This window comes from Chinchilla lanigera, unplaced genomic scaffold (assembly GCF_000276665.1).
Source record: "Chinchilla lanigera isolate Chin_1 unplaced genomic scaffold, ChiLan1.0 scaffold00040, whole genome shotgun sequence".
Taxonomy (NCBI): domain Eukaryota; kingdom Metazoa; phylum Chordata; class Mammalia; order Rodentia; family Chinchillidae; genus Chinchilla; species Chinchilla lanigera.
In genome coordinates, this window is record NW_004955441.1 from 364,722 (window position 1) to 389,420 (window position 24,699).

The window sequence follows — 24,699 nt, forward strand, 5'->3', positions numbered from 1 at the left end:
TACAATGAACAACACTGATGAATGAAAATTTTCTTTCTTATACGAATTCTTCCGACTTCTCAATCTAGAAGTAGCCCTGAAGTTGTCAAGATTGGCAAAATTAAATCATAACAAAGACAGCTACAGTTAGCTTGTCAGGAAGAAAATCATCATCACCCGTAAGGCGCCAAGGTTGCTGCCACGTAATACTGCTAAGACTTATTTTCTTCTCTCCCTTTAGCTAAAAACGCGAAAAAAGATGAGTGGGACAAAATATATGTAAGTAAATACAAAAAAATCTTTGATAAAAATACATTCTAATCATCTTTGATACCTACTGTGCATTCTTCACAGTCATAAGAACTGAAATTGTTCCATTATCACCAACAAAGAATTTTTACCTATTATTACAGAGTTCCTTCATATTGTAACTTTCAAAAATGCTCTCCATGGGCTGGGGATTTAGCTCAGCGGCACAGCGCCTGCCTGGCAAGCACGAGGTTGTGAGTTCGATTCCCGGTACCGGGAAAAAAAAAAATGCTCTCCCACTGATGTATGGGTAGCACTCAAAGGGAAACATCATACAGGAAAAAAAGAAACTTAGAAAGAAACATAAATACCACATTATCTATAAAACCTCAATAAATGACACCAAGTAAGATTTAACTCTTCAAGAGTGGTGGCACATGCCTGTAATTCCAGCACTCAGGAGGCTGAGGCAGGAGGATCACTGTGAGTTGAATTTGGGCAACATAATGAAGTCAAAGCCAGCCCAGACTAGTGTCCAAAAAGAGAAAAAATTAACTGTAAAACCTATGCATACATACACAAATAACCATGAATATAAAAGTCACAGAACAAGAACACATTTGAAAATGGCACTGTTCTTGTGACTATCATTAAACTAGGCAGATGCAATCTCGGGCTTATTTTTAGTACTGAAATTAAGCCATTCCATTCTCTTAAAGACTCTTAAATACAAGAGCAGATTTTTCTTTTCTGTCACCACTTCAAATACTTGGGACCTTCAATGAGGCCATAATTGGAAAATGCAGTAAAATCTTAAGACCTAATACAAATCTAAGCTACACGAGGATAAAGATGATATTGAAGAAAGTCAAAACCCCAGAGATTGGGAATTGCAATAGGGTAGCCTGCGAATGGAGACGATAAATGGGCATTTTACAGAAGAGTTTTAATATTGCAGGTCTGATGCTGTAATTGTGAGAAGGAGCTGTCTGTAAACTGGCCCTTGTACAGCATCTGGGAACACGACTTTTAGAATAGTTATTTGGTAAGGCTGTTTCACCCAAGTGAGTAACTGGATTCTGTTATGCCAGCTTGCCAAAACTGTTTATAAATAATGTGACTGCTTCATGGCAAACACGCTCCTTCTGAGAATCTGAAGTTATGGTAACTGTGGGTAGCTACCTAGGCAAAGAGCTACATGACTGCTTCCAAGAACACATTTGGATTCTGAATGTGAACACAGATTCCCTAGGTGGAAACGGCATCCTTTCTATGAAACCATCTCTGTGGGGGACAGAAAAATGGAAGGGTGAAGCTGAACTCCTCCACATTCTGTCTGATCTCTTTTTCCCTTGCTGGCCATGCTGTGTATCAGATCTTCCTAATAAACCATAACCATGAAACCACTTTTCGGTGACCTGTGAGTCCTTCTGGAGAGCTACCAAATGTGAAGGTGGTTGTGGAAGCCCTAAAACAGGTGTTAAGAGTGAAGTGACATGAAGAACCATAACGGTAGAGTTTTAGGAGCCTTACAAAGAACTTCTCTCATTTTTTCCTCTAGATCAAATTAACTTTTCACCAAATGACATGCATAGAATTTATACAGAATACTCTGAGCTAAGTATGGTGATGTGAGTTCAAGTCCAGCCTGGTTTACACAGTTCAAGGCCAGTCTGAACTACAAAATAAGATGCTGTCTCAAAAAAGCAAAAGTAGAACATTCTGAATCACCGTGAGAAAGAACAAACTGCAAAGATCGGGAAAATATCAGGTAGAGCAAAAGAACTGTGTCAATACAAGGGGGAATGAGAATGTTAAGCTAGGTATCAATGAATTAACTAAAATTAACATTTAAGTCAATACAAATTTTTACTGCTTGATCAGTAAAATAAATCTAGTCAGACCTCCAAATTAATCTTATAATTACCTTTCTAAATTTTTATCAAAAATAAAATAAAATAAATTTTTATCCAAGCAGAATATTGGCAAAAAAGGTTTTCTACGCAAGGGCATACTTTAGGCACAAGACAGTCATATTACACACTATTTTAGAAACTCAATTACCTGAAGCTATTATAAAGCAAAACAATTCTATCAAGTTGGCCAAGTTTGTTGGCAGAATTATAAAGGAATTCTACTTTTGTTAAAAACAAGCCAATGTTTCCAATTTCCTATATTTTCTTAAGCTTAAACTCATTTCTGGCTTTTATTATCTCTGATAATGGCTATGAGACCTTAATCTTTGCATTCACTTCAATTCATCTTACTATCCAAAAGAGGAATGTTTTTGTTTATATCATTTATATCATTCTACATAGAATTCTGTTGATTCTAAACTTTGTCTCTCATGTGTACACAGACTGCTAACCCATCCTCCCCTCCTATAGTTCAAAGCCCCTCATAACTTTGTCTTTAAAAAATTATTACTGCAAATCTCTTTTAACTCCAGTCCATCTCTCATACTGCCAGCATACCATCAAGGAGTAATACCAATTCTAATCGTCTTCCACCTTCACTGAGAACTTTTATTAATTCTATACCAATAATAGAATAAACATAAGTATCTTAAAATGTCATTCAACACCTTCCATAATCTGGTTACAACTTATTTTCCAACTTTCTAATCCTATCTCTCTTATTCTTTGTTCCCTACTCAAAAAACAGTCCCAGGTTGGTATCATATGTGTGAAAAAGTGACTAAGGTACAAAATAACAAGAAGTGTTAGGGGCAATATCCAACTATAAACACATCTGTGAAAAAAAAATTTAACTATACAGACCAAACAAAACAAGCTTTCACAATTTGGATATTAAACAAGCTTTCACAATTCCTACAAGCTTACACCAAACAGCTTTTTGCTCTTAAAATAAACCCTGGTTTTTCTTACTGCTATACTTTTTATATTTGTATTATTCTCTCCTTATGTCCCATTCTGTGAAAACTGTACTATCTTAAAAAAAAACATTCAAACACCATCGCCCCTTTGAAACCTTTTTTCTGCTTCCCTACTTCAACTACATCCTGTCTTCTCACATTCCCTTTTTCTATTCCCTTAAATTCTTCAATTACATGTATTACATTCCGAATCACATTACTGTACATGTCTAGCTTACAACAAAAAATTACAAGTCATGACAAAGACAAACTACACAGTCTGAAGAGACAAAGAAAATATCAAAACCAGACTCAAATACACTGAAGATTTTAGAATTGTTAGATTGGGAATTTAAAAATAACTACTATTTATATGCTAAATACTCTAATAGGAAAAGTGGACAACATACAAGAACAAGTAATACAAGCAAAAAGATGAAAATTTAAGGAAGAATCAGAAGAAAATAATTTATACCAGAAATACTGTAACATAAATAAAGAATGCCTTTCATGACCTCGTCAGTAGAGTGGATATGGCCAAAGAATTAGTGAGCTGAAAAATAGTAACAGAAATTTTCCAAACTAGAAAGAGAAGGAAAATGAAAAAATGTGTAACAAAACATCCAAGAACTATGGATATCATATGTCATAAAAGATGTAACATAAGCATTCTGGTACTATCAAAAGGAGAAAAAGAACAAGTATTTTAAGTAGTAATTGTTGAGACATTCTCATTGTGACAGACAACAAATCACAAGTGCAGGAAGCTCAGAGAACATCAACAAAAATAAATACTAAAAACTATACCTAAGCATTTTATATGCAAACTGTAGAAAATCAAAGACAAATGCAAAAAGCTAAAGGAGCTGTCAGAGTGACGGCACACATGTTTAGCCCCAACTATGGGGGTGGCAAGGTGGAAGGCTGTGAAGCAAGGAGGAACAGTAAGTCTGAAGCAAGCCTGGGCAATTCAGCAAGACCCTACCACAAAATAATATAAAATAAAGGGCTGGAGATGTAGATCAGTGCTACAGTACCTACCTACCATGTAGGAGGCTGTGGGGTTAATCCCTAGTATGTACCACAAAACAACAAGCACACATACACCCAAAAAAACTCAAAGGAAAAAAACCTTACTTTTAGATATCATGGTTAAAAATTACATCAGACTTGTCTGCAGAAATTATGCAAACAAATGACAAAAAAATGTTGAAAGAAAAAACCACCAACATAGAATTCTGTCCCCAGTAGAATTATTCTTTGAAAGTGAAGGAAAAGAGTCAAGCATGGCAGTACATACTCATGATACCAATTACTCAGGAAGCTAAGGTAGGCTGATTCTGAATTTATGCAGTGCTGTTTGAAAGTTGTAAGTCAACTGAAAATATATGTTGTGAACTCTAGGGCAATGACTAAAAAATAGTTTAAAACATATAGGTAAGTAATATGCTAAGAGAAAAAACTGTCATCAAAAACAATGCACAATTAAAACCAGAGAAGGCATTAAAAAGTGCAAGATTTAAAAAAAAAAAAAAAAAAAACAGAAGGGCAATAAACAAGGTAGCAAATATAGTAGAATTCAACCTAGCAATAATCTTTCAAAAAGTGAATGGAGAAGCAAACTACAGCACGTTCATAAAATGAAATATTAGTCAGTGATAAAGAGAAATAACTATCAAGCCATAAAAAGATACGAGGGAATCTTGAAAGCATATTGTAATGAGAAAGTATCCAATCTGGATATGGGGTGGGTATGTAGTTTAGTGGTAACATACTTGCCTAGCAAGCACAAAGCCCTGAGTTTGACCCCTGGCACCTTAAAAAAAAAAAAAAAAAAAAAAAAAAAATGGGCACAGTGGTAATCTAGCACTCTGGGACTAAGGCAAGAGGATCCCAAGTTTATGCCCAGCCTGAGCAACTTAGTGAAACCCTGCTTCAAAATAAAAGTTAAACAAACAAACAAAATAGGAATATGGATGTAGCTCAATGAGAAGGCCAGTTCAACTCCCAGTATGGCTGAAAAATGAGAGGAGGGGAAAGGGAAAGAGCACATTTGGAAAGACTATGTAAAATATGACCCCAACGTTCAAGAAAAGGCAAAAATTTGCTTAGCATGAGCCTAGCTCCAGGCTCAATCTCCTACATCCTCCCCACTAAAAAAGATATACTGAAAAGACAAAACTATGGAGACAGTATAAAGATCAGTGGATGCTGACAGGGAGAAGGATAAACAGGTGAAGCACAGAAAATTTATAGGTCAGTGAAACTATTCTCTGTGGTACATTATGACAGACATGTGATAGTCATGTGGCAAAAAAAAAAACTGTCCAACACAAAGAATGTACTCTAAACTATGGACTTCAACTAATGACAATGCAACAACACTGTTCACCATTGGGTGGTCCACTACAACATAGCACCATATTAATACAAGAATTAACAACAGGAAAAAACCACTTAGTTAAGACTAGTAAAGGGCCTGGTGATACAGCTCAGCAGTAGAGCTTTTTGCCTAGCATGCACAAGGCAGTGGATTCAATTCCTAGTACTGCAAAATGAAAATAGTAGTATTTAATAATGTATCTGAATGTATTTAGTATTTAAGGTATCTGAATGCAGTATTGAACTCAGGGAACAATATGTATAAACATAATAGTAAGAAGACTTAAGAATCATTATCTAGAAAAAATGTGGAAAAACAACTTTTCTCTGATAACTAAGCATCGCCCAAGAGTTATCAAATCTTACCCATGACACTTTTTTTCTTTTTGGCAGTACTGGAGATTGAACTCAGGGCCTTCACACTGTGCTACCTACCCAGGCTCCCCTTATCCCTTTTAAGTTTTTGAGTCAGGCTCTTAAGAAATTGCCAGGGTAGATTCAAGTTTTTGATACTCCTAACTCAGTCTCCCAGACTGCTGGGATTACAGGTGTGCACCAAGATGCTAGCTTCATGATTTGTTTCCCCTTTCAACAACGAGGATCAAACCTAGGGATACTTTACCACTTAAGTATATCCTCAGCCCTTTTTTTAAATTTTGAGGGTTTTGTTTTTGTTTTTTCTTTTGTTTTTTCTTTTCAGGCTCACCTTGAACTCACTATATAGCCTAGGCTGGCCTTCAACTTATGGCAATCCACCTGCCTCAGCCTTCTGGGTGCTGGGATTACAAGCATGTGCCACCACCAGTCCAGCTTGAATTTTATTTTGAGATAGGGTTTCAGCTCAAACTGGCCATCCTCCTGCTGGGTATCGTGGGTTTGAGGCCACTATGAGTTTGAGGCCAGCCTGGGCTACATAAGCGAGTACAAGGACAGCCTGAACTACACAGCAAGACCCTACCCCCCCACCCCCAAAAACTCACCATCCTATCTCAGCCTCCCAAGTCACTGAGACTACAGGCCCGAGCAACTATGCCTGGCTTTCCATGATACATGTTTAATAGGACCAATGCAAGCAAGGGACAGAACAAAACTACATGCTGCATACCATGCTATGTTCTCAAGTTGCCCATGTTCCAAAACACTGGTAGTAACAAAATTATATTAACATTTTACAGTGCACATAAAGTTTTGAAGTGCTATATTTTTCAATAAAATACTTCTAAAGTTACTAAAAACATCCTATCACTTCTGTATATTTTTCTGAAAAAAAAAAGTGAAATTGAGACAAAATATTCCATGAAAAGAATAAATTTCACTGTGTACAATTGTAAAATTTAATGTGTAATATGGCCAATGTATCTAAAAGTGTACCTTGACTTAGTATAATTGCTTTATGTGTTTTATATGGATTTTTTGGTCTGTTACTCTGGCTGTTAATTTGTGTTTATGATAAATTAGCTTAATAAAGATTTAAAAACAAATCTGATGTTGGCAAACAAAAAAAAGATGTTACATACATATACCAACTCCACACAATGAATGTAATTATTACATACTGCAAACATGCACTTACAAAAATTTTAAAAAGGGGCTGGGGATTTAGCTCAGTGGCACAGCACTTGCCTGGCAAGCGTGAGGTTATAAGTTCGATTCCCGGTACCGGAAAAAAACAAACAAAAAAAATTTTAAACATATGAACACATTGTACTCAGAAAAAAAATTTTAAGCTGTAAAAAATACTGAATGAGACTAACAGAAAAGGGAGAAAACATAAATGAACAAAATAATCTGCAAAGAAAACTTGTGATCCAATGCTGTTAATTTTAAGTATGAACATTTTTCAAGATATACTTTCTTTTCTGTGTAGTGCTGCGGAATAAACCTAGGGCCTTGTGCATGCAAGGCAAGAGCTCTACCACTGAGCCACATCCACAGCCCAAGATTTACTTTGTATATATTTTAACTTAACCTTCCTCAAAAGCAATTATATGTAGTAATAAAAACTATGAATTTCGATATGAAAGATAATATAGTATATGGAAAAAAAGAACAGAACAATGTATAAGACATGATCTCATTTATAATGTTGTAATTGAAACATACATAAATGTTACATGCATGTACAAATTTATATATGTAAATATATGTTAATGCATTCATAACCATTTTCAGGGGCAGTAAACACCACTTCAGTGAAAGCAGCAAGACATTCACTGTTTACTTTGTATTCATTCCCTGACTGCATTCATATCTTCAAACAATGTGCACATATTTTTTAACTGTCAACTGAGTTAACTAAGCAAAAGGATAAGTCATTTTATATTTCTTTCTTTATACTACTGTTTTCAAGAAAGCTCCAAAGAAAATCATTTTTAAAAAATCTATTTACAATAGCAGAATCATAAACATCTTAGATACTTACTTTTTATGACTTATGTTTTTGGTTTTTTTTTGTTGTTGTTGTTGTTGTTGTTGTTTTCCAGTACCGGGAATAGAACTCATGACCTTGCGCTTGCCAGGCAGGCGCTGTGCCGCTCAGCTAAATCCCCAGCCCCGATACTTACTTTTTAAAAATCAAAATTATAGGGCTGGGGATTGAGCTCAGCGGCAAAGCGCCTGCCTCGCAAGCACAAGGTCGTGAGTTCGGTTCCCGGTACCGGAGAAAAACAAAACAAAACAAAAAAAAAAAAAAAAAAAAAAAAAAATCAAAATTATAACAGTGAAAAGGCCAGGGTAAAGTTTTAAAGTTACATGTTAAAGTTTCATTTTAAAAAGTAGTATATAAACATATACTAGTAACATATATGGTCAATGAAGTGGAGTAAAAATGATATGTATTTCATGACATGAAAAGCAGTTTTTAAAAAAATTTTTACCCTATTTTATGAAAAAAAAGTATTAAAAATGGGAAGATAAAGGGCCAGGGATATAGCTCAGAGTCATAAGCACCTGCCTGGCAAGCACAGGGTCCTGAGTTTGAGTCCCATTACCCACCAGAAAGAAAGAAAGAAAGAAAGAAAGAAAGAAAGAAAGAAAGAAAGAAAGAAAGAAAGAAAGAAAAAGAAAGAAAGAAAGAAAGAAAGAAAGAGAAGGAAGATGTTGTTACTGCATTCAACAATGAATGACTAAAATGTTTTTGCCCAATGTCTTTGGCACAGAGAATACGGAATAGACTAGCTGCTGCAGGCAGAAAACAGACCATGGAACTACCACGCAAAGGAGATGGACTTATATAGCATTCAATGAGCTATTTAACTTTAGCATTTGCAAATATAATCAACCAAAATTCTCACCTCTAACCACTCAATGTCATTCTGCTCATCAAAGGCAGAGTCCATTTCTCCCTGACCTGGAATTTTGTCCTGTTAATTGCTTTGATCAGTAGAATATGTCCTAAGTGATACTGTGCCTGTTCTGGACTTAGATATTAAAAAGCAAGAAGTTTCTTCTTTTGCCCAATTGCTATCCTCAACTGCCCTATAAGGTAGTCCAAGGCTATCCCGCTGAAGAGGAGAGACCATGTGGAGATAGGCCCTGAAGGTGAATGACAAGTGGAAAGAGATGAGAACCAAGGAGAAATAAAGAGCCTTAGTGGAAATCCACACCATAACCCCAGACAGGAAGTGAGGGTAGCATGGAGTCATCAGCCTACATCAATCTACCTCAACTGATGGCATATAAAACAGGGACAGGTAGTCACTACTGATCCAGAAAATCATGAGGAAAAAAAAGCAGGCCAAGGAGACTTGTTATGTTACAACAGATAGATTAAAAACCTGTATTTGTGTGCCAGGTATGGTGGTACATGCCTGTAACCCCAGCACTCAGGATGCTGAAGCAGGAGGAATGCTGCCAGTTTGAGGTCAGCCTGGGCTACATCATGAGTTCAAGGTCAACCTAAACTACAAGACCCTGAGTCCAAATACACTAAACAAAAAAAACCACCTAGTATCTGGAAATGGGGTGCTTCTGTAATAGAAACTTAAAACATGTCACACTGGCTTTGGGGACTGAGAAAGGTGGATCATGAGAGGGCAAGAAGGACACCAGTGGAGGATACTGGAGGAAGGGTGACCACATGATAGTACAGCAGAAAAATTAGCAAAACTGCCACATGAAATAACTTAGAAGATTAAGTATATACCTAATGAACCAGATTTCCAGGCAAAATGCTCCAAGTGTTAGTGGCTTATTCACAATCAAGTATGAAAAGATACAAGGGGAAAAAAAAATACGCTAAGGAACAAACTGTTTAACTTGCAAGCAGAGTATAGAGGAAATACTTCTAACCAGGTACTGCTGGGTTAGAAAATAAATGTTTCTCATCACTAGCCTCCCCAGACAGCAAAAGACTATGAATGAAGATGGCCTGAGGACAAAGATTGAATCCAAAGCACTGCCAGGAAAACACAGACTCACAATTATCAAATAAAGAATGGAGAAGAATGGATCTTCAATCTTCTTTGTTAAGAACTCAGAAAGATTTAATGCAATACTTACACACCCCTTGCAGATAGGCAAAAGGGCTTCTAAAGAAACTCACAGGACACTAACTTGGGGTTCAAAGTAAGAGTATTGTCTGATAAAGAAAGGAACTGTCCCCTAGAGATAACACTGTGTTAAAGCATCTACAAAGATGGCTGCCAACACGTCCTCTTATTCCTGTACACACTTACTATTTCCATCTTCAAAAGGGGGAACTATTTCTCCCTCCCTAAAATCATGGCTGACACAGCAATTTCACTTGCTTTTAAAAACAATATTTGGCTAGGCATGGTGGCACACACCTATAATCCCAGCCCTCACAAATTTGAGGCAGGAGGACTGCCATGAGCTCAAGAATAGCCTGAGCTATACAGAGAGTTCCAGATCAGCCTGAACAACATGGCGAGACCTTGTCTTTAAAAAAAAAAAAAAAAAATTTTAAAAAAAAAATTTAGCAGAAATGGTACTACACAGTTTTAGACTTAGGCTTTACAAGATCTAGAAACTTCTGGTTTTGCTCTCTTACAAACCTATAACCACCAGGTAAAGGCTACCTTCCTAGAGAATGTGAAAGAAGAAAGAAAAGCCTATTGATAAACAAGTACACCACCTGGACAGAAAACACGGAGTATCAACTGAACACCTGTCCTAAGGCCTTAGGTAGACAAGTAAGAGCATTGTGGATCCATTCAGCCCATCTGAGCCACCTTCTTCAACATCCTGTAGAACTGACTGTGGTACTCACTGCCCCAATTTATGAACCAAAAAGTGTAAACAATAAAAGTTGTGACTTTTTTTTTTTTTTGGATCCCCCCCCCCCAGTACCAGGAATTGAACTTACGACCTTGAGCTTGCCAGGCAGGCACTGTGCCACTGAGCTAAATCCCCAGCAACAAAAGTTGTGATTTTAAAACACTAAATTCTGGAGTAATTTGTTACTCAGTAAAACATAACTGATACATGCAGTAAATACAAGTATTTACTAGGTGTTACCTAGGAGCAGTAGTACTAAAGATCCTAATGTAATGTAGGAGTACTTTGTGTGGTGGCACACAACTATAATCCCAGTTATTTGGAAAGCTGAGACAAGAGGATCCGAAGTTAGAGGTCATCCTAAGCAACTTAGTGAGACCCTATTTCAAATTTTTAAAAAGGAAAGGAAAGGAGCACAGGGAATAGCTCAATGGTAGAACACTTGTCTAGCACATACAAGGCCCTAGGTTCAACTGCCAGGATTGCAAGAAAAATAAAAGTGGGAGAATTATGAGTATGAACTGTGTTTAAAGGTTCCGAGATTTATTTTCTTAAATTTCCTATAGTTCACATATTTTACTTTTGAAGTAACGATAAAAAAGTTATTTTGTTAGAATCTCCCTCTGGATATTATTGTTAGTTTATTGGGTCTATTATACTAAAATTTATTAGGTCTAAATTTTATTTTTTTATTTTAAAATAGGCAAACATTTCAGCAAATGTTTGCAAACAGTTTCTATAACCTTTAGTGGATGAAGAATAGGAAGTTCAGGCCGGGCATGGTAGTGCAAACCTGCAATCCCAGCACTCAGGAATTGCTGCCAGTTCAAGCCTAGCCTGGGCTACATAATGTATTTAAAGCCAGCCTGAACTACATGGCAAGATCCTGTCTCAAAAAAACAAACAACAAAAAAAAAACGTAGGGGTGGTGTTTCTGACTATACCACAGTCTAAGAAATACATATGGATTCACAATTTCTGGAGAAAAAGAATTATTAAAAGATAACCTAAAATTATAATTTAATATTACACTGATTTTTGGAAATTTCTTAAAAATTAGGTATTTTCTCATAGTTATTGTGAACAGATGTAAATAATGAAAGGCTAAGAGAAGTAAACAGTACTTTGAATGTAAACATCCAAAAAGACTATTAAATGGACTACAACAACAAGAGAAAATTAAACAGAAATAAGAAGTCATACACATTTAGGGTTAAAAAGGTATCAACCACACAAAATTCCAAGAGGAGAAAATATTTCATCTTAACAGTATAAAAAGGCCTTAATTTTTAGCTTGTCATAAATATATTAACCAATAGCCATATCAGTGTAAAAATGTTAATATGATTTTAGACTTCATTGATATATTTAAATGACATGTACTGAGAACCTACAATCCACCCCATACTTTTTAAAGACAATACAAAGAACAGATCCACTACAGGGGTAATCTCACCATATTGAGAACGAATCAAACTATGTATGAAATACTAAGTACATATTAAGAAAATGATAGAAAAAAAGAAACATAATTTACAGAAGAGAATAGTTTCTTGTTCAAATGCTATGCCAAAATAAGAAAACACTTGGAACAATTTTTTCATTTTACCAAAATAAATGACTAGATGCTGGACAAAGTGCTAGGCACTGGGGCACATAATGGAAAGCAAAACAGACATTGTCCGTATCCCCACTCTGTAAGTCTAGTGAGCACCCTATTATAGAAAGACCTTTAATAGGTACAAAATAATCTGTCAAGTATATCTATCAAGCATAATAAAAGAGATTTAATGTTATGTTGTATAAGGTTGAAATAAATGACCTTCAAAGCTATTTCCAAGTATAAAATTTTATGATTAATGCTAGCACTATACTACAAAAAAATGTAGTAATTATTCTGTGATACACAAATGTCTAAAGAATAAAATACTAAGCAAATCAGATATACACAAATACAAGCATACCCACATAAGATTTTATTCATATTTCTACCTAAAAAAAATTAACTCTTCTATTCAATCTTCACAGGCTAAGTATTTAAAAATCAACTTGTATATTTAAAAAAATAAAATCTCAAATTTTTATTTCAAAATAAAACAAAAAAAATTTAATTTCCTTACCCTAATCATCATCTTACCCTAGGTAAAATAATTCCCCAGAAATCAATGTCTATGACTTCTCTGAGATTTCTTATATTAAATCAGCATACCTTTCCATGGCTTTAGCTGTATAAGGCAAATGCATTTCAATACTGTGTTCATCTTCATCTGTCTGCAGAGACATACGTTCAAACATTCCTGTCTTCCACAGCTCTCCATAAACTAAAGAGATCAAAACACATTACAACAAATATATCAGTGTGTATCTTTGTCCCATGAGATTCCGCCCTGTAACACAAAACTACATGCTTTGGCAGAGAGAAAAGCAACACACTACTCTCCTTTATTTTTAATAAGAGGGAAAAGCTAATTTTTTTATATCACGTAAAATACTTGTAAAGACTTATTCACCATTTGTGTATGTTACATAACTATATAAAAATAATTTAACTTGCCGGGCATGGTGGCACACGCCTGTAATCCCAGCACTCGGGAGGCTGAGGCAGGAGGATCGTTACAAGTTCAAGACCAGCCTGGGCTACAAAGTGAGCTCAAGGCCAGCTGAACTGCATAGCGAGACCCTGTCTCAAAAAGGCAAAAAATAAAATAAAATAATCTAATTTTATAATTATCTCCTTTCATGATTTCAGTCACATTGAGATCTAGGCTTTTCTTGACTTTAATCAGTACATACTAACAAGAGCATAGCTAATGAGAATTCCTACCAAAATATGGAAAAGCCACTGGTCCATCTACAAAAGAGGTTAATAACAGTCCTTGGGGTTTGCTTTGTTTTTTAATAATATGTGTGATACTATTCCACACTTCAGGTTTCTACCGTATGAAAAACAGAAAAGTCCCAGTTAGAATGATATTTTCCTCAAAATTAAGCTTGTGGCACAGATCAAAACATAAATTCAGGCAGGCACAGCAGCACACATGTGTAATCCCAGTACTTGGGAGGCTGAGGCAGGAGGATCACTAGTTCAAGATCAGCCTAGTTTACAGAGTTCAAGGCCAACCTGGACTACATAATGAGACTCTGTCTCAAAAAATAAAACTAAAAAAAAAATGTTTTAACTGTTTAACAGACCACAAATTCACTACAGTACCATGTCAATTTAAAATGACCTAGTAGTTCAGGCCTTTCTGATAGCCGGACGTGGTGGCACAATACCTATAATCCCTCACCAGTTCGAGGCCAGCTGAGCTACAAAGAGTTTGAGCCCAACCTAAACTACATAAAAAGATGTTGTTTCAAAACAAAACAAAACAACAGACCTTTCTGATAAACTGTATTTAAAATGGATATTCCAGAGCAAGAAAAGATGAAATCTGGCAGATAAAAAACATGATATAACATTATTTTAATTAAATCTTTAAATAGGTTTACCAATATCAAAGAAAGAAATGGTGATGTGATCTCTTTTCCACAAAATTATACTTGGTTAAAAATTATCCATTTCTTTATTTGCAGGCTATCCAAAACTACAATTTTCTGGATGGCCCAATAAGGTTTTAAAAGGAAAGTATGTTCCCTAAAACCATCTCAAGGAGTAAAATTAGTAAAACTCCAGTTTCATGAACAAAATACATTCTAACAACAAACTGTTAAAACTCTATGATACTCAAATATTCATATTATGGAAACAGAGGCTAAAAATTTTAAAAAGTTAGTGATTTTTTTTTCCTGCAAACGGAGTCTTTTATTCTATAAAAGAAACTGCTGCAAATTAATTCAAACAACAATAGCATCCCGAACATAATAAAACGAACTGAAGGGTACATAACCAAGTTCATGACAGCAGTTAGTTCGGGAAAGGTACACTGAGTTCCAGATGACAGAAAGCTCTGGGGAAACTGGACCATGAGTGCATCAGTATTTGATGTGCCATTTTCCATACTAATGATGGCAACCCTTTTAGAGCTCTCAATGATACAAACAAGCCAATGCAGCTCATGTGCCGCAGGTTCACCACCACTGCTCCATATTGTTCCGTATCTTTTAATTTATTCTCCCTCTACCTCCAACAATACCTTAATAAGATCAAAAGGTTTTACAACTATTGTGTAAGAAAACCTAAACAAAAATTTGACTTGTAGCCGGGTGTGGTGGTGCACGCCTGTAATCCCAGCACTTGGGAGGCTGAGGCAGGAGGATCATTGCAAGTTTGAGACCAGCCTGGGCTTCAGAGTGAGCTCAAGGCCAGCCTGAACTCCATACTGAGACCCTGTCTCAAAAAGACAAACAACAACAACAAAAAAAAAAAAAGAGTTCTAGGATCCTATGGTTAAAAGGAAAAAAAAAAATCAAAATGATAGCCAGGCATAAAAGTAAAGTATAAGCAGAACATGATGATGCATTGCTTGTAATCGCAGCATTCTGGGAGGCTGAGGCAGGAGGATCACAAATTCAAGCCCAGTCTATACAACATAGCAATTTAGACCTGTCTCAAAATAAAAAAGAACTGTGGAAGTAGCTGAGGTCAAAGCCCCAGATTCAAATCAAGACAGACAAAGGCAAAAAAAGATAAGAAAGGAAAATGAAGGAAGGAAGGAGGGGAAGAGAGAGAAGGAAAAAGAAGAGAGGGGAAGAGAAGGCAGGAGACAAAGATTTCTATAGCATCTTTCAGTTTCACAACTACAAGCTTATTTTTTCCTATAAAACTCATATAGAGGAAACAAAGGTATTATCATCATCTACTTACAGTGAGAAAATTGATATACATAGAAGTAAAATACAATGGCCAGCATCTTTCATCAAATTGGTGTGAATACTCATTTCTCCTCTCAAGGTACCATGAGTACACGGTACTTCCCTGAATATAAATTTAACCACTACAGTCTAGAGACTAGTGGAACTGACAGACTTTTGTAGCTAGCAGGAAAACACTGGGGTTTTTTGTTTGTTTATTTGTTTTGCTTTGTTGAGACAGGGTCTCACTACAGAGTGCAGGGTGGCCTTAAACTCACTAATGTAGCCCAGGCTGGTTTGGAACTCAGCCTCCCCAGGGCTGGGATTACAAGTATGCACCACCACGCCTGGCTCAACACTAGATATCTTTTAAGGATATGGAAGACTCTTTTTGTTTTCATTTAATGCAGATTAGTTACAACAAAATTTATAGTTAAAATTGAGATATAACATTTTTTTTAAAGTTTTAAATTATAATTCCCACTAAAAGAACACAGCCACTTGCAAGCTGTAGGGTTTCTGTACACTTACTCTTTTGGTCGATACGCAGGTCGTACAGAGGTGTCCTGTATATATCCACACTGGACAGTGCACACCGAGAGAGGGGCACGTGATGCGAAGGCCCGAGGATGAAAATTCTTCGGCTAGGAGACACACAACAAAAACACAGAACAATTGCACTTCTACATAAGTCTTACTCAATAAAAGGAAAAAATATGTAATTCTAAAACGTTGTTTTCTTTCTTAAAACTGTTTTCATTACCTACTGCTAACATAAGGGCTGAACTGTGTTCTCCCAAAATTCATGTATTAAAGTCCCAACTCCCAGTTCTTGACTATATAATCTAACATGGAGACAAGATCTTCAAAGAGCTTATTAAGTTAAATTAACTTAAGCTTATTAAGGTCACCAAGATAGTGAACTAATCAATATAACTGATGTTCTTATATAAGAAGAGAAAACACCAGGAGCATTTTCAAAAACAAAGACACATGATTATGTGCTATCTGCCCTGTAGTCTACCTTAAAGAACTGGGCTACACTGTAGCATAATCCCTTTATCCTAACATTAGGAGGAAAATTAATTTCCTCTCATTTTATCTGAAACATGCAAACAAGGCCTATAATCTAAATTCCAAAGCTATTTTCTTCGTTCTCTAAGATTCGTACAAACCAATCTTCCCTCACTGCACACAAACAAACTCAACAGTATAACTATAAGAAGAGAATGTATGAGTCTATGTACATAGAAAATTAAGTACTACTCATTGCTCAGTTAATGAACAAAGACTAAGAAATGACCCACTCTTTCACATCAAAAATTTGTAGGCCAAGGAATATGTACTTTAGCAATGTATTTTGATAAAATTTCTATTGTTATGACATGAAAATTAATATTGTTTGTTATATGTTATTTCCTAAAAAGTGTGCATCAGTAATTCACAGTTCAGAGTCTTAGAATGTCCTCAAGAGATTACACACAGCAAGCAATGAAAGATTTCATTCGCCGGTCATTTCGGTCTCCTCTACTTCTCTCCTTCCCATGTGTTATTAGCACTGTAATCATCATTTCTTGTTATCACTTCTATCATCAGTTCAACAACCATTTCAGAAAAAAAGAGCAAATTTATAGATTTTTAATTGAACAGAACTAAGAGACACCATTCTGTTCTTATGTTAACAGCACATATATATGAAATTGATAAAAATAAAAAATCTAGCCAGGGGTGTGGCCCATACCTATAATTTCAGCACTCAGAAGGCTGAGGCAGAAGGATCGTAGCATCCAAGGCCAGCTCACTGTGCGCTACACAGTGAGTTCAAGGCTAGCCTGAACTGCATAAGGAGACCCTGTCTCAAAAAATCCCCCTCCAAATCAAAGTCTAATACATACATAATGGTAATTTAGAAATGTTAGAGCTCTTGACCACATGTCAAGCATGCTATGGACTAAGAACCAAATAGGTAGGGCAGGATGCAGTGGCATGAGTCCCTGCTACTCAGAAGCTGAGGCAGGAGGATAGCTTCAGCCACGCCCAAGGCCAGCTAGGTGAGACCCCATCTCCTTTAAAAAAAAATTTAGAAGAAGGAAAAAAAAACTATTCACATATGAAAAATGGCATTTTTCTGATAGAGAAATGAACTTCTATGAAAACACAGAAGGACTTAATATTTAAAATCAGAACACCCCAGATAATCTAAAAAATATAGTAGATAAAATATGAAATATTTAAAAATGTCAATCTAGACTCCCACGGCACAGATAAAGTTTATAAGTAGTAAGAATTTAACAGTGGCTAAAAGATGAGCACTGCTCCAAAAGTAAACCCTGGTGGTCTGCTGGAAGCCTAATGAACTCCTCTGGTACCTGACTACTTTCCTGGCTTGCATTTTTGTAAAACCCAACCTACATGAGGGAAAAAGAGCCCCTACCAATCTGCTTTCCCCAAGAGATTTTTCCAATTTAGTGGAAACTCACCCAGGTCCAAGAGAGTGAAGTTCCACATTTCATTTAAAGAGATATTGAGAAAAAACAGGTTGAAGTCACATCAATACAAAATCCTTAAGAGTGAGGTACCCATCCAGGCACCGTGTTGTATGCCTATAATTCTAACTTGTGAAACTGAGGCAGCATTGCCAGAGGGAAGCCACCCTGGCAACCTAGCTAGATCCTGTCTCAAAATTAAAAAACTGAAATTAAAAAGGGCCGGGGTATTGCTCAGTGGTAGAGGGCCTCTGAGCTCAATCCCCAGTACTGCCCCCCAAAGTGATACTTGACTATCCAAAAACAGCTAGATACCACTAAAAAGGAAAAAGGGGGGCATGTTAAGCCAATGATAATCTCAAAGCAGGTCTCTTTCTTCACTAAATGCTAACAAAAAATTATTCATATAGTTTTGTTTTTTGCTAGATTGCTAGATTCATAAACACCAAGGCCACAGGAATACAAGTAACATGGGCACCACAGGCAATGTCATTTTCCCTCTCTCTAACTACAGTGTGCTTTGTCTTTAAAAGGATACTTTTCAATATTAGCGTATCATGACTGTTATATATATGTAAAGTAAAAGAAACCTTTGATATGAAATAATAGGGAGAGATCACAAGCACCGTCCTAAAAATAAATGTAGTTTACATATAAAATAGCTCAAGAATTCACCTTTGTGAAACTATGATCAGTAGAATCTGTGTGCCTAATATATAAGCTGCTAAATATTAAGACACTTCATCTTTTTCAACTACTTATTCAAACTACTGGAACATAGGTAATATGTTCCAGTAAAATGCCATATGGCCCCAAAGAAGATTCTTTTTGTTCTCTTTTTCTGTCCTGTAAACCTTTCTAGAAAATATGGGTTAAAGTCAAGTTTCTAACTAAGTGAAGAATTCTAAGTAATTATAAATCCTGAATTTTTGGTTTTTCATTAGTTTTAGTAGTGGTCAGGAAAAGATTTTCAATCATCAATACAGAAAACAACTTAACTAAAACTTCCAGTTTAAAATTTCTTAAACAGCCAAGTGATTTTTCTGAACATAAATCACCTCATTTCACCTTCATTCTTTAAAGCCTTTCATGGTTTTTCCATGGTCATGGGATAAAATCTAAAATACATAAAATAAGGGTTTTTTTGGTACCGGGAATCAAACTCAGGACCTTGCACTTGCCAGGCAGGCACTTGTGCCACAGAGCTATATCCCCGGCCCAAAATAAGTTTTAAAGTTTCACATAAATTGGTATTTTCTTGTATTATTGTTTCCACCACCACCCCAATATGAACCTTTATGTATATATTGGTTTTCTACAATTCCTTTACTACATGAAGAACCATGCCTACTTTACATATGGTACCAATGTCTGTACTTAGCTAGCCTGGCTTAAAAATCAGTTTCTCAGAGATGCCTTTACCAACGTTCCCCATAATTTAAATCAAATCACCCTCTTAAGCTCTACCACAGCAGTTGTCAAAGTGTGAACTGTTACTCCTGGTACTGTTATTCCTAGTACTCTGTAGTATACAAAGTAAAAACTACTTTCAAAAGAAAGTTACCTGGTTTTTTTTTTTGTTTTTTTTTTTTTTTGGTTTTTCTCCAGTACCAAGAACCAAACTCACGACCTTGCGCTTGCCAGGCAGGCGCTTTTGCCGCTGAGCTAAATCCCCAGCCCCGAAAGTTACCTGTTTTTTATACTGTATCAGTGTTTGCACATAAGGTGCAAAAATGAAGGTAGGTAAAACTGTTGATATTTAGAAAAATATCAAGTTAATAAAACCAGCATATATTAATAGTTTTATTTTTTCCCCTTTATTCACAGGGTTTTGTTTTAAGGCCACCTTTAATTAATTTCATTAAAAATCTTGAGCCTTGACAATGCAGTTTAATACTCTATATGACAAAAATGCGCTCAATCTGTGGCAATAAATGCCTAAAGCACTTCTGGTGCATCCACAGGTATGTCTCCCAAAAGTATCGTATGTGTGATTATGAGTTGTGAACTGAATTAGACACTTTTTTCATGGGACACAATTTTTCAAATATAACTAGAAAAATTATGATTATTCAAATTAGGTATTTGGCAGAATTTTATCAAAAATGAACAAACTGAACCTCCCAATTCAAAGAAAAATTGAATATTTTTTAACCAATGATGAAATTGTAGCTGTAAAGTGAAAGTAAAGTTTTTAAAATTTTCTGTTACTATAGGCTTGACAGCTTCCTGATGACATATATCTAATAAAATTAGTGCTGATACCAACAAATATAGTTTGATACTGTATAACGGAATATTGTCATTTATTTGAAAGATCTGCACAACTCAATGTACAGTACTTTCTACATGTTCTACATATGATGTTATAAAATCATGTAAGAGTAAAACATCCATTTATACTATAAGTAAATCTTGATTAAAAAGTATAAAGCTTCATTGCTATAACTTCAGCTTTCACATCGAAACTAACCCTTAAAACATGATCACTCAGTGAGTTTTGGTACAGTATCAAAGAACACATCCACAATTATCAGAAAAGGTGATTAAACTAGTCCACTCCTTTTTTAAATACATTATCTAAGTGAAGTTAGTTTTCCTTCCTATACCTCAAAAAAAAGAAAAAGACCATAATAAACTGAATGCAGAAGCAGATATAAGAACATAGCTGTGTTCTACTTGGCCAAACATTAAAAGTAGATTTAATTATTTTTATAGAAGTGAAAAGTATTTTTATATTTTGTACAAAATATAAAACAATACTTTTCCCACTTTTATTACTGTATTGAAAAATTACTCATTTCCCATAAGATGGTTATTTCTGTAAACCCCACTGATGCTACTATTTTGTTAAATTAACATGCTGATTAATTAAAATTAACATTTTAATTTTTAATCCATTAAAGCAACAGATATAACCTACACTTGGTGTCTTTGATGACGTAAAGTCATAAAGGGTTCCTGAAAGCAAAATGTTCCAGAACTACATTTTATACTCAGTTCTTTAATCCAATTAGATTTCAATTAGATATCTAGTTTTATTATTATATACTTAAGATCAATCTCAGCCACCAGTTTATAAACATCACAGAGCTGGAATCCTGTCTGTGTTACTATCACCTGTCTCCAGCACTACCATAGAACCTGGCTCATGCTAGTCCCTTAAAAACATTTTTAAAATAAATATGCTTTAATTTATTCATCTAGTTCTCTCACAAATCAACACTTGAAATCCTTTGTTACCAACTCTTTGTAGATTTAAATAGGCAAGTTAGTTTGTAAACAAGCTTCCTTATCAATTTACAAGTCCCTCTCCACTCACATTATAGATCTTAATGGTTACTATGAAAACAAAAACCTTGTTAGGCCCTGACCAATCATACTAAAAATCAAAAAACATTCTTTCCGTTTAATACTGGCTCTTTCACTGGTGGAACCACTGGTATATCAGTGTGGAGGTTCCTCAAAAACTAGGATTAGAGGTCTCATCTGATGCCACTATTCCCCTCCTGGCTATCTTTCCAGAAGAATTAAAAACATCATACCACAGTGATATATGTGCACCCATGTTTACAGCAGCACAACTTGTAATAGCCAGGTCTTGGAAACAACCCAAATGCCCTTCAACCAAGGAACAGATAAAAAAGATGTGGTCTTTTTATGCAATGGAATACTACTCAGCCATAAAGAAGGACAAAGTGGAGACATTTATTTATAGGTAAATAAATACAACTCAAAATACACCAGGATGCACATGTACAAACACTGTGTTGTCTCCCTAGGGAGAGAAACTAAAAGAGTAAGTAAGATCCAAAATGTACAATAGATATTGTAAAATGGGAAGAAATTTCAAAAGGAAAGAGAAACTGAGATGGAAAAATGGAGAAAAGAAGCAAGGGAAAAGCAAAAAGAAAGAATATATATATATTTAAAAGATAGTTAAGATAGTTATACTACTAATTTCTCTTAGTTCATTGAAAAGAAAGGTTTGTGTTAATATTGTTTGGACAATCAAATGCCTATATCTTGTACTCTGAGTAACTAATTTAAAGATAACAATTTGCTATGCAGTAACCATTGTTACTGTATTATTTTGTTTCGAAATTTTATTTTTTCTCTTTAAAAGAAAAAAGAGGGGCTGGGGATTTAGCTCAGCGGCAAAGCGCCTGCCTGGCAAGCGCAAGGTCGTGAGTTCAGTTCCCGGTACCGGAGAAAAACCAAAAAAACAAAAAACAAAACAAAAGAAAAAAGAAAAAAAGAAAATTAAAAGTTGTTCCTAACCTACATAAAGCATAATAAAATGAGCAAAGTTAAACTTATAATGAGTACATAATAACGTAAGAATGAAAAACAAATTACTTCTGTAATAAAGCAATTATTATATAATTCCCACATTTCTCCCACTTAAAACTAAATACATTACTTACGTAACAGATGGATCCACTTGTTTGTAAGCATGGGCAGCACAAGACCCACAATATGTATATCCTGCATGGCTACAAAAGAAGAACAATTTTTTCATTAATTATCAATTTCAAAATCAAGATATTCTGATAAAAAAAACCTCTAGAAAGAAATATAATAACTAAGGCCGGGCGTGGTGGCACACACCTGTAATCCCAGCACTCGGGAGGCTGAGGCAGGAGGATCGTTGTGAGTTCGAGACCAGCCTGGGCTACAAAGTGAGCTCAAGGCCAGCCTGAACTACATAGCGAGACCCTGTCTCAAAAAGACCAAAAAAAAAAAAAAAAAAAAAAAGAAAAGAAAGAAAGAAATATAATAACTATCGCAAACATAGCAGAATGGGTACATATATTAAAATCAATGCAAAGAACACACAATTATTCTATACTGTTTAAACTTTTAAAGTATTGTGTTCTCTGCTTTTTTTTTTTTCTTTCTTTTTTTGGTTTTTTGAGATAGGGGCTAGCTATACAGTCCAACCTATACTTCAATATACTATATAACCCAGGACAGCCTCAAACTTGTGGCAATAGGCATGCGCTACTACACCTAGCTGTTCTCAGCATCTTGCCACCTACCATGCTATTAGCTGTTTCTCTTCTGCTTTGTGCCACTGCCACACAGCCCTGTCTTGAAGACAGGTGGCTATGGACTGAAGCCACTATAAACTAAAAGCCAAAATAAGCCTTTCTTCCTACAACTTGTGTGTGTGGTAAGTATTGAATCACAGCAAAGACAAAGCAACTGAGATTTTGGTACCAGAGATGTGGGGTTGTTGCTGGAAGTACCTAAAAGGTTTGAAGATGCTGTAAACTAAGCTTGATGGGAGATTCTGGTAGAAACTCAGACCAGAGTGTTAGAAAAAAAAAAAAAAGCAGTCCAAAAAGACCAGGCTCAAAGGTTTTCAGTTGGGAACAAAGACTTCACTGACAGGTGGACTCCAGGCCTTGTGTTACGCTCTAGCAGGAAAGTTTGTATACACTTTGCTCCTGTCCTAAAACTTCTAGGAAGATTGAGAGTAGGAGTGGTGAACCAAGTAACCTGGCAGAGAAAATTTCAAAGCAGTCTAATGCTGAGACTGTAACACGGATACTGTTGGGGGCTTTCAGCCAACTCTACCTTGAGAATCAAGAACAAAAGCCATGGCTTAATGATTTTTAAAGTTTTGAGTTTAGCCAGAAGATAAGCTCTGGTAAAGTTGGGCCCTGCAAAGATAGAGCAGAGGAGAGTTTGAATACTAAAATGATCAGCATTTTAAAAAACCAAGTCTTCTGGAACGGACAATAGGAAAAATGCCTTGAGGAAATGTGAGGAACCAACTAGGCCCCATCCTTTACAGACTTAAAATTGCAAAGGAGAAAGTCTTTGCTGTGAGAAAAGAACCCCAGGGCATACTGTTAGAGAAGGACCACCTAGGGAATGATTCCCAGGGGACTCCGTTTACAGTGAGTGTTCAGCCAGCCAGGTACTGCCTCTGCAGTCACCAGAAAGATGCAAAAGGTCTTACGCTACTACTCCAGCAGGCTGGCTGCAGACTTTTGTATCATCCACGTGGTGCTACAGAATGCAAGTGGGTTCAGGAAGGTTTATAAGCATCTTTCAGAAGAAGGCCGGGGAGGCCAGGCAGTGTCCCCAGAGAGAACAGCTGGTGAAGCTGTGAGTGTGAAGCCAAAAGTGCAGTGAAGATCCCAGAAAGTTGAAAAGCCAGGAAGATGGAATGTCCAAGGACAGTCACAAGCAGTGAATAAAGCCAGACCAAGAGAGAAGCCAAGAGGACTACAAGCACCAGAAATGCCATGGAGGCAGGGCCACCCAAGCCCTTTAGAGTTCACACCTCACCACAGCTTACTCCAGGTGCCGGACATGGAACTACAGGACTTGAAGTCTGCCCCTGCTGGGCTTCAGTCTTGCTTTAGTCCTATTCCTTTGTATTCCCTTCTTTCTTCCTTTTAGAATGGAAATATTTATTCTGTGCCTCTCTATGTTGAAAGTGTTTAACTTTCTTTTTTGATTTGTCCAGGAGCTCTCAGAAAACAGCTTGCCTTAAATCTCAGAGGAAACTTTCAACTTGGACTTTTCAGCAATGACAAAATTATTAGAATTTTGGAAACTCTTAAAAGATGGACTAAATATTTTGCATAAAGAGATGTGCATGAGTTTTTTGGAGGCCAGGGGCAGACTGTTATGGTTTATACCTAGATATTCCCCACCCAAAGCTTCATACAATCATAG

The 24,699-nt window shown here is 36.0% G+C and overlaps 1 protein-coding gene across 1 annotated transcript in view; it reads right to left on the reverse strand.

Annotated features, from left to right (window-relative positions):
- The window catches only part of Memo1 (mediator of cell motility 1), a gene marked incomplete at its 5' end in the record, with an annotated part of 58,973 nt that overhangs the window by 31,858 nt on the left and 2,416 nt on the right, over positions 1-24,699 (reverse strand). The window contains 3 exon segments of the mRNA XM_013517608.1: positions 12,933-13,044; positions 16,049-16,161; positions 22,431-22,499. Coding sequence (XP_013373062.1) covers positions 12,933-13,044; positions 16,049-16,161; positions 22,431-22,499 — 294 coding nt within the window.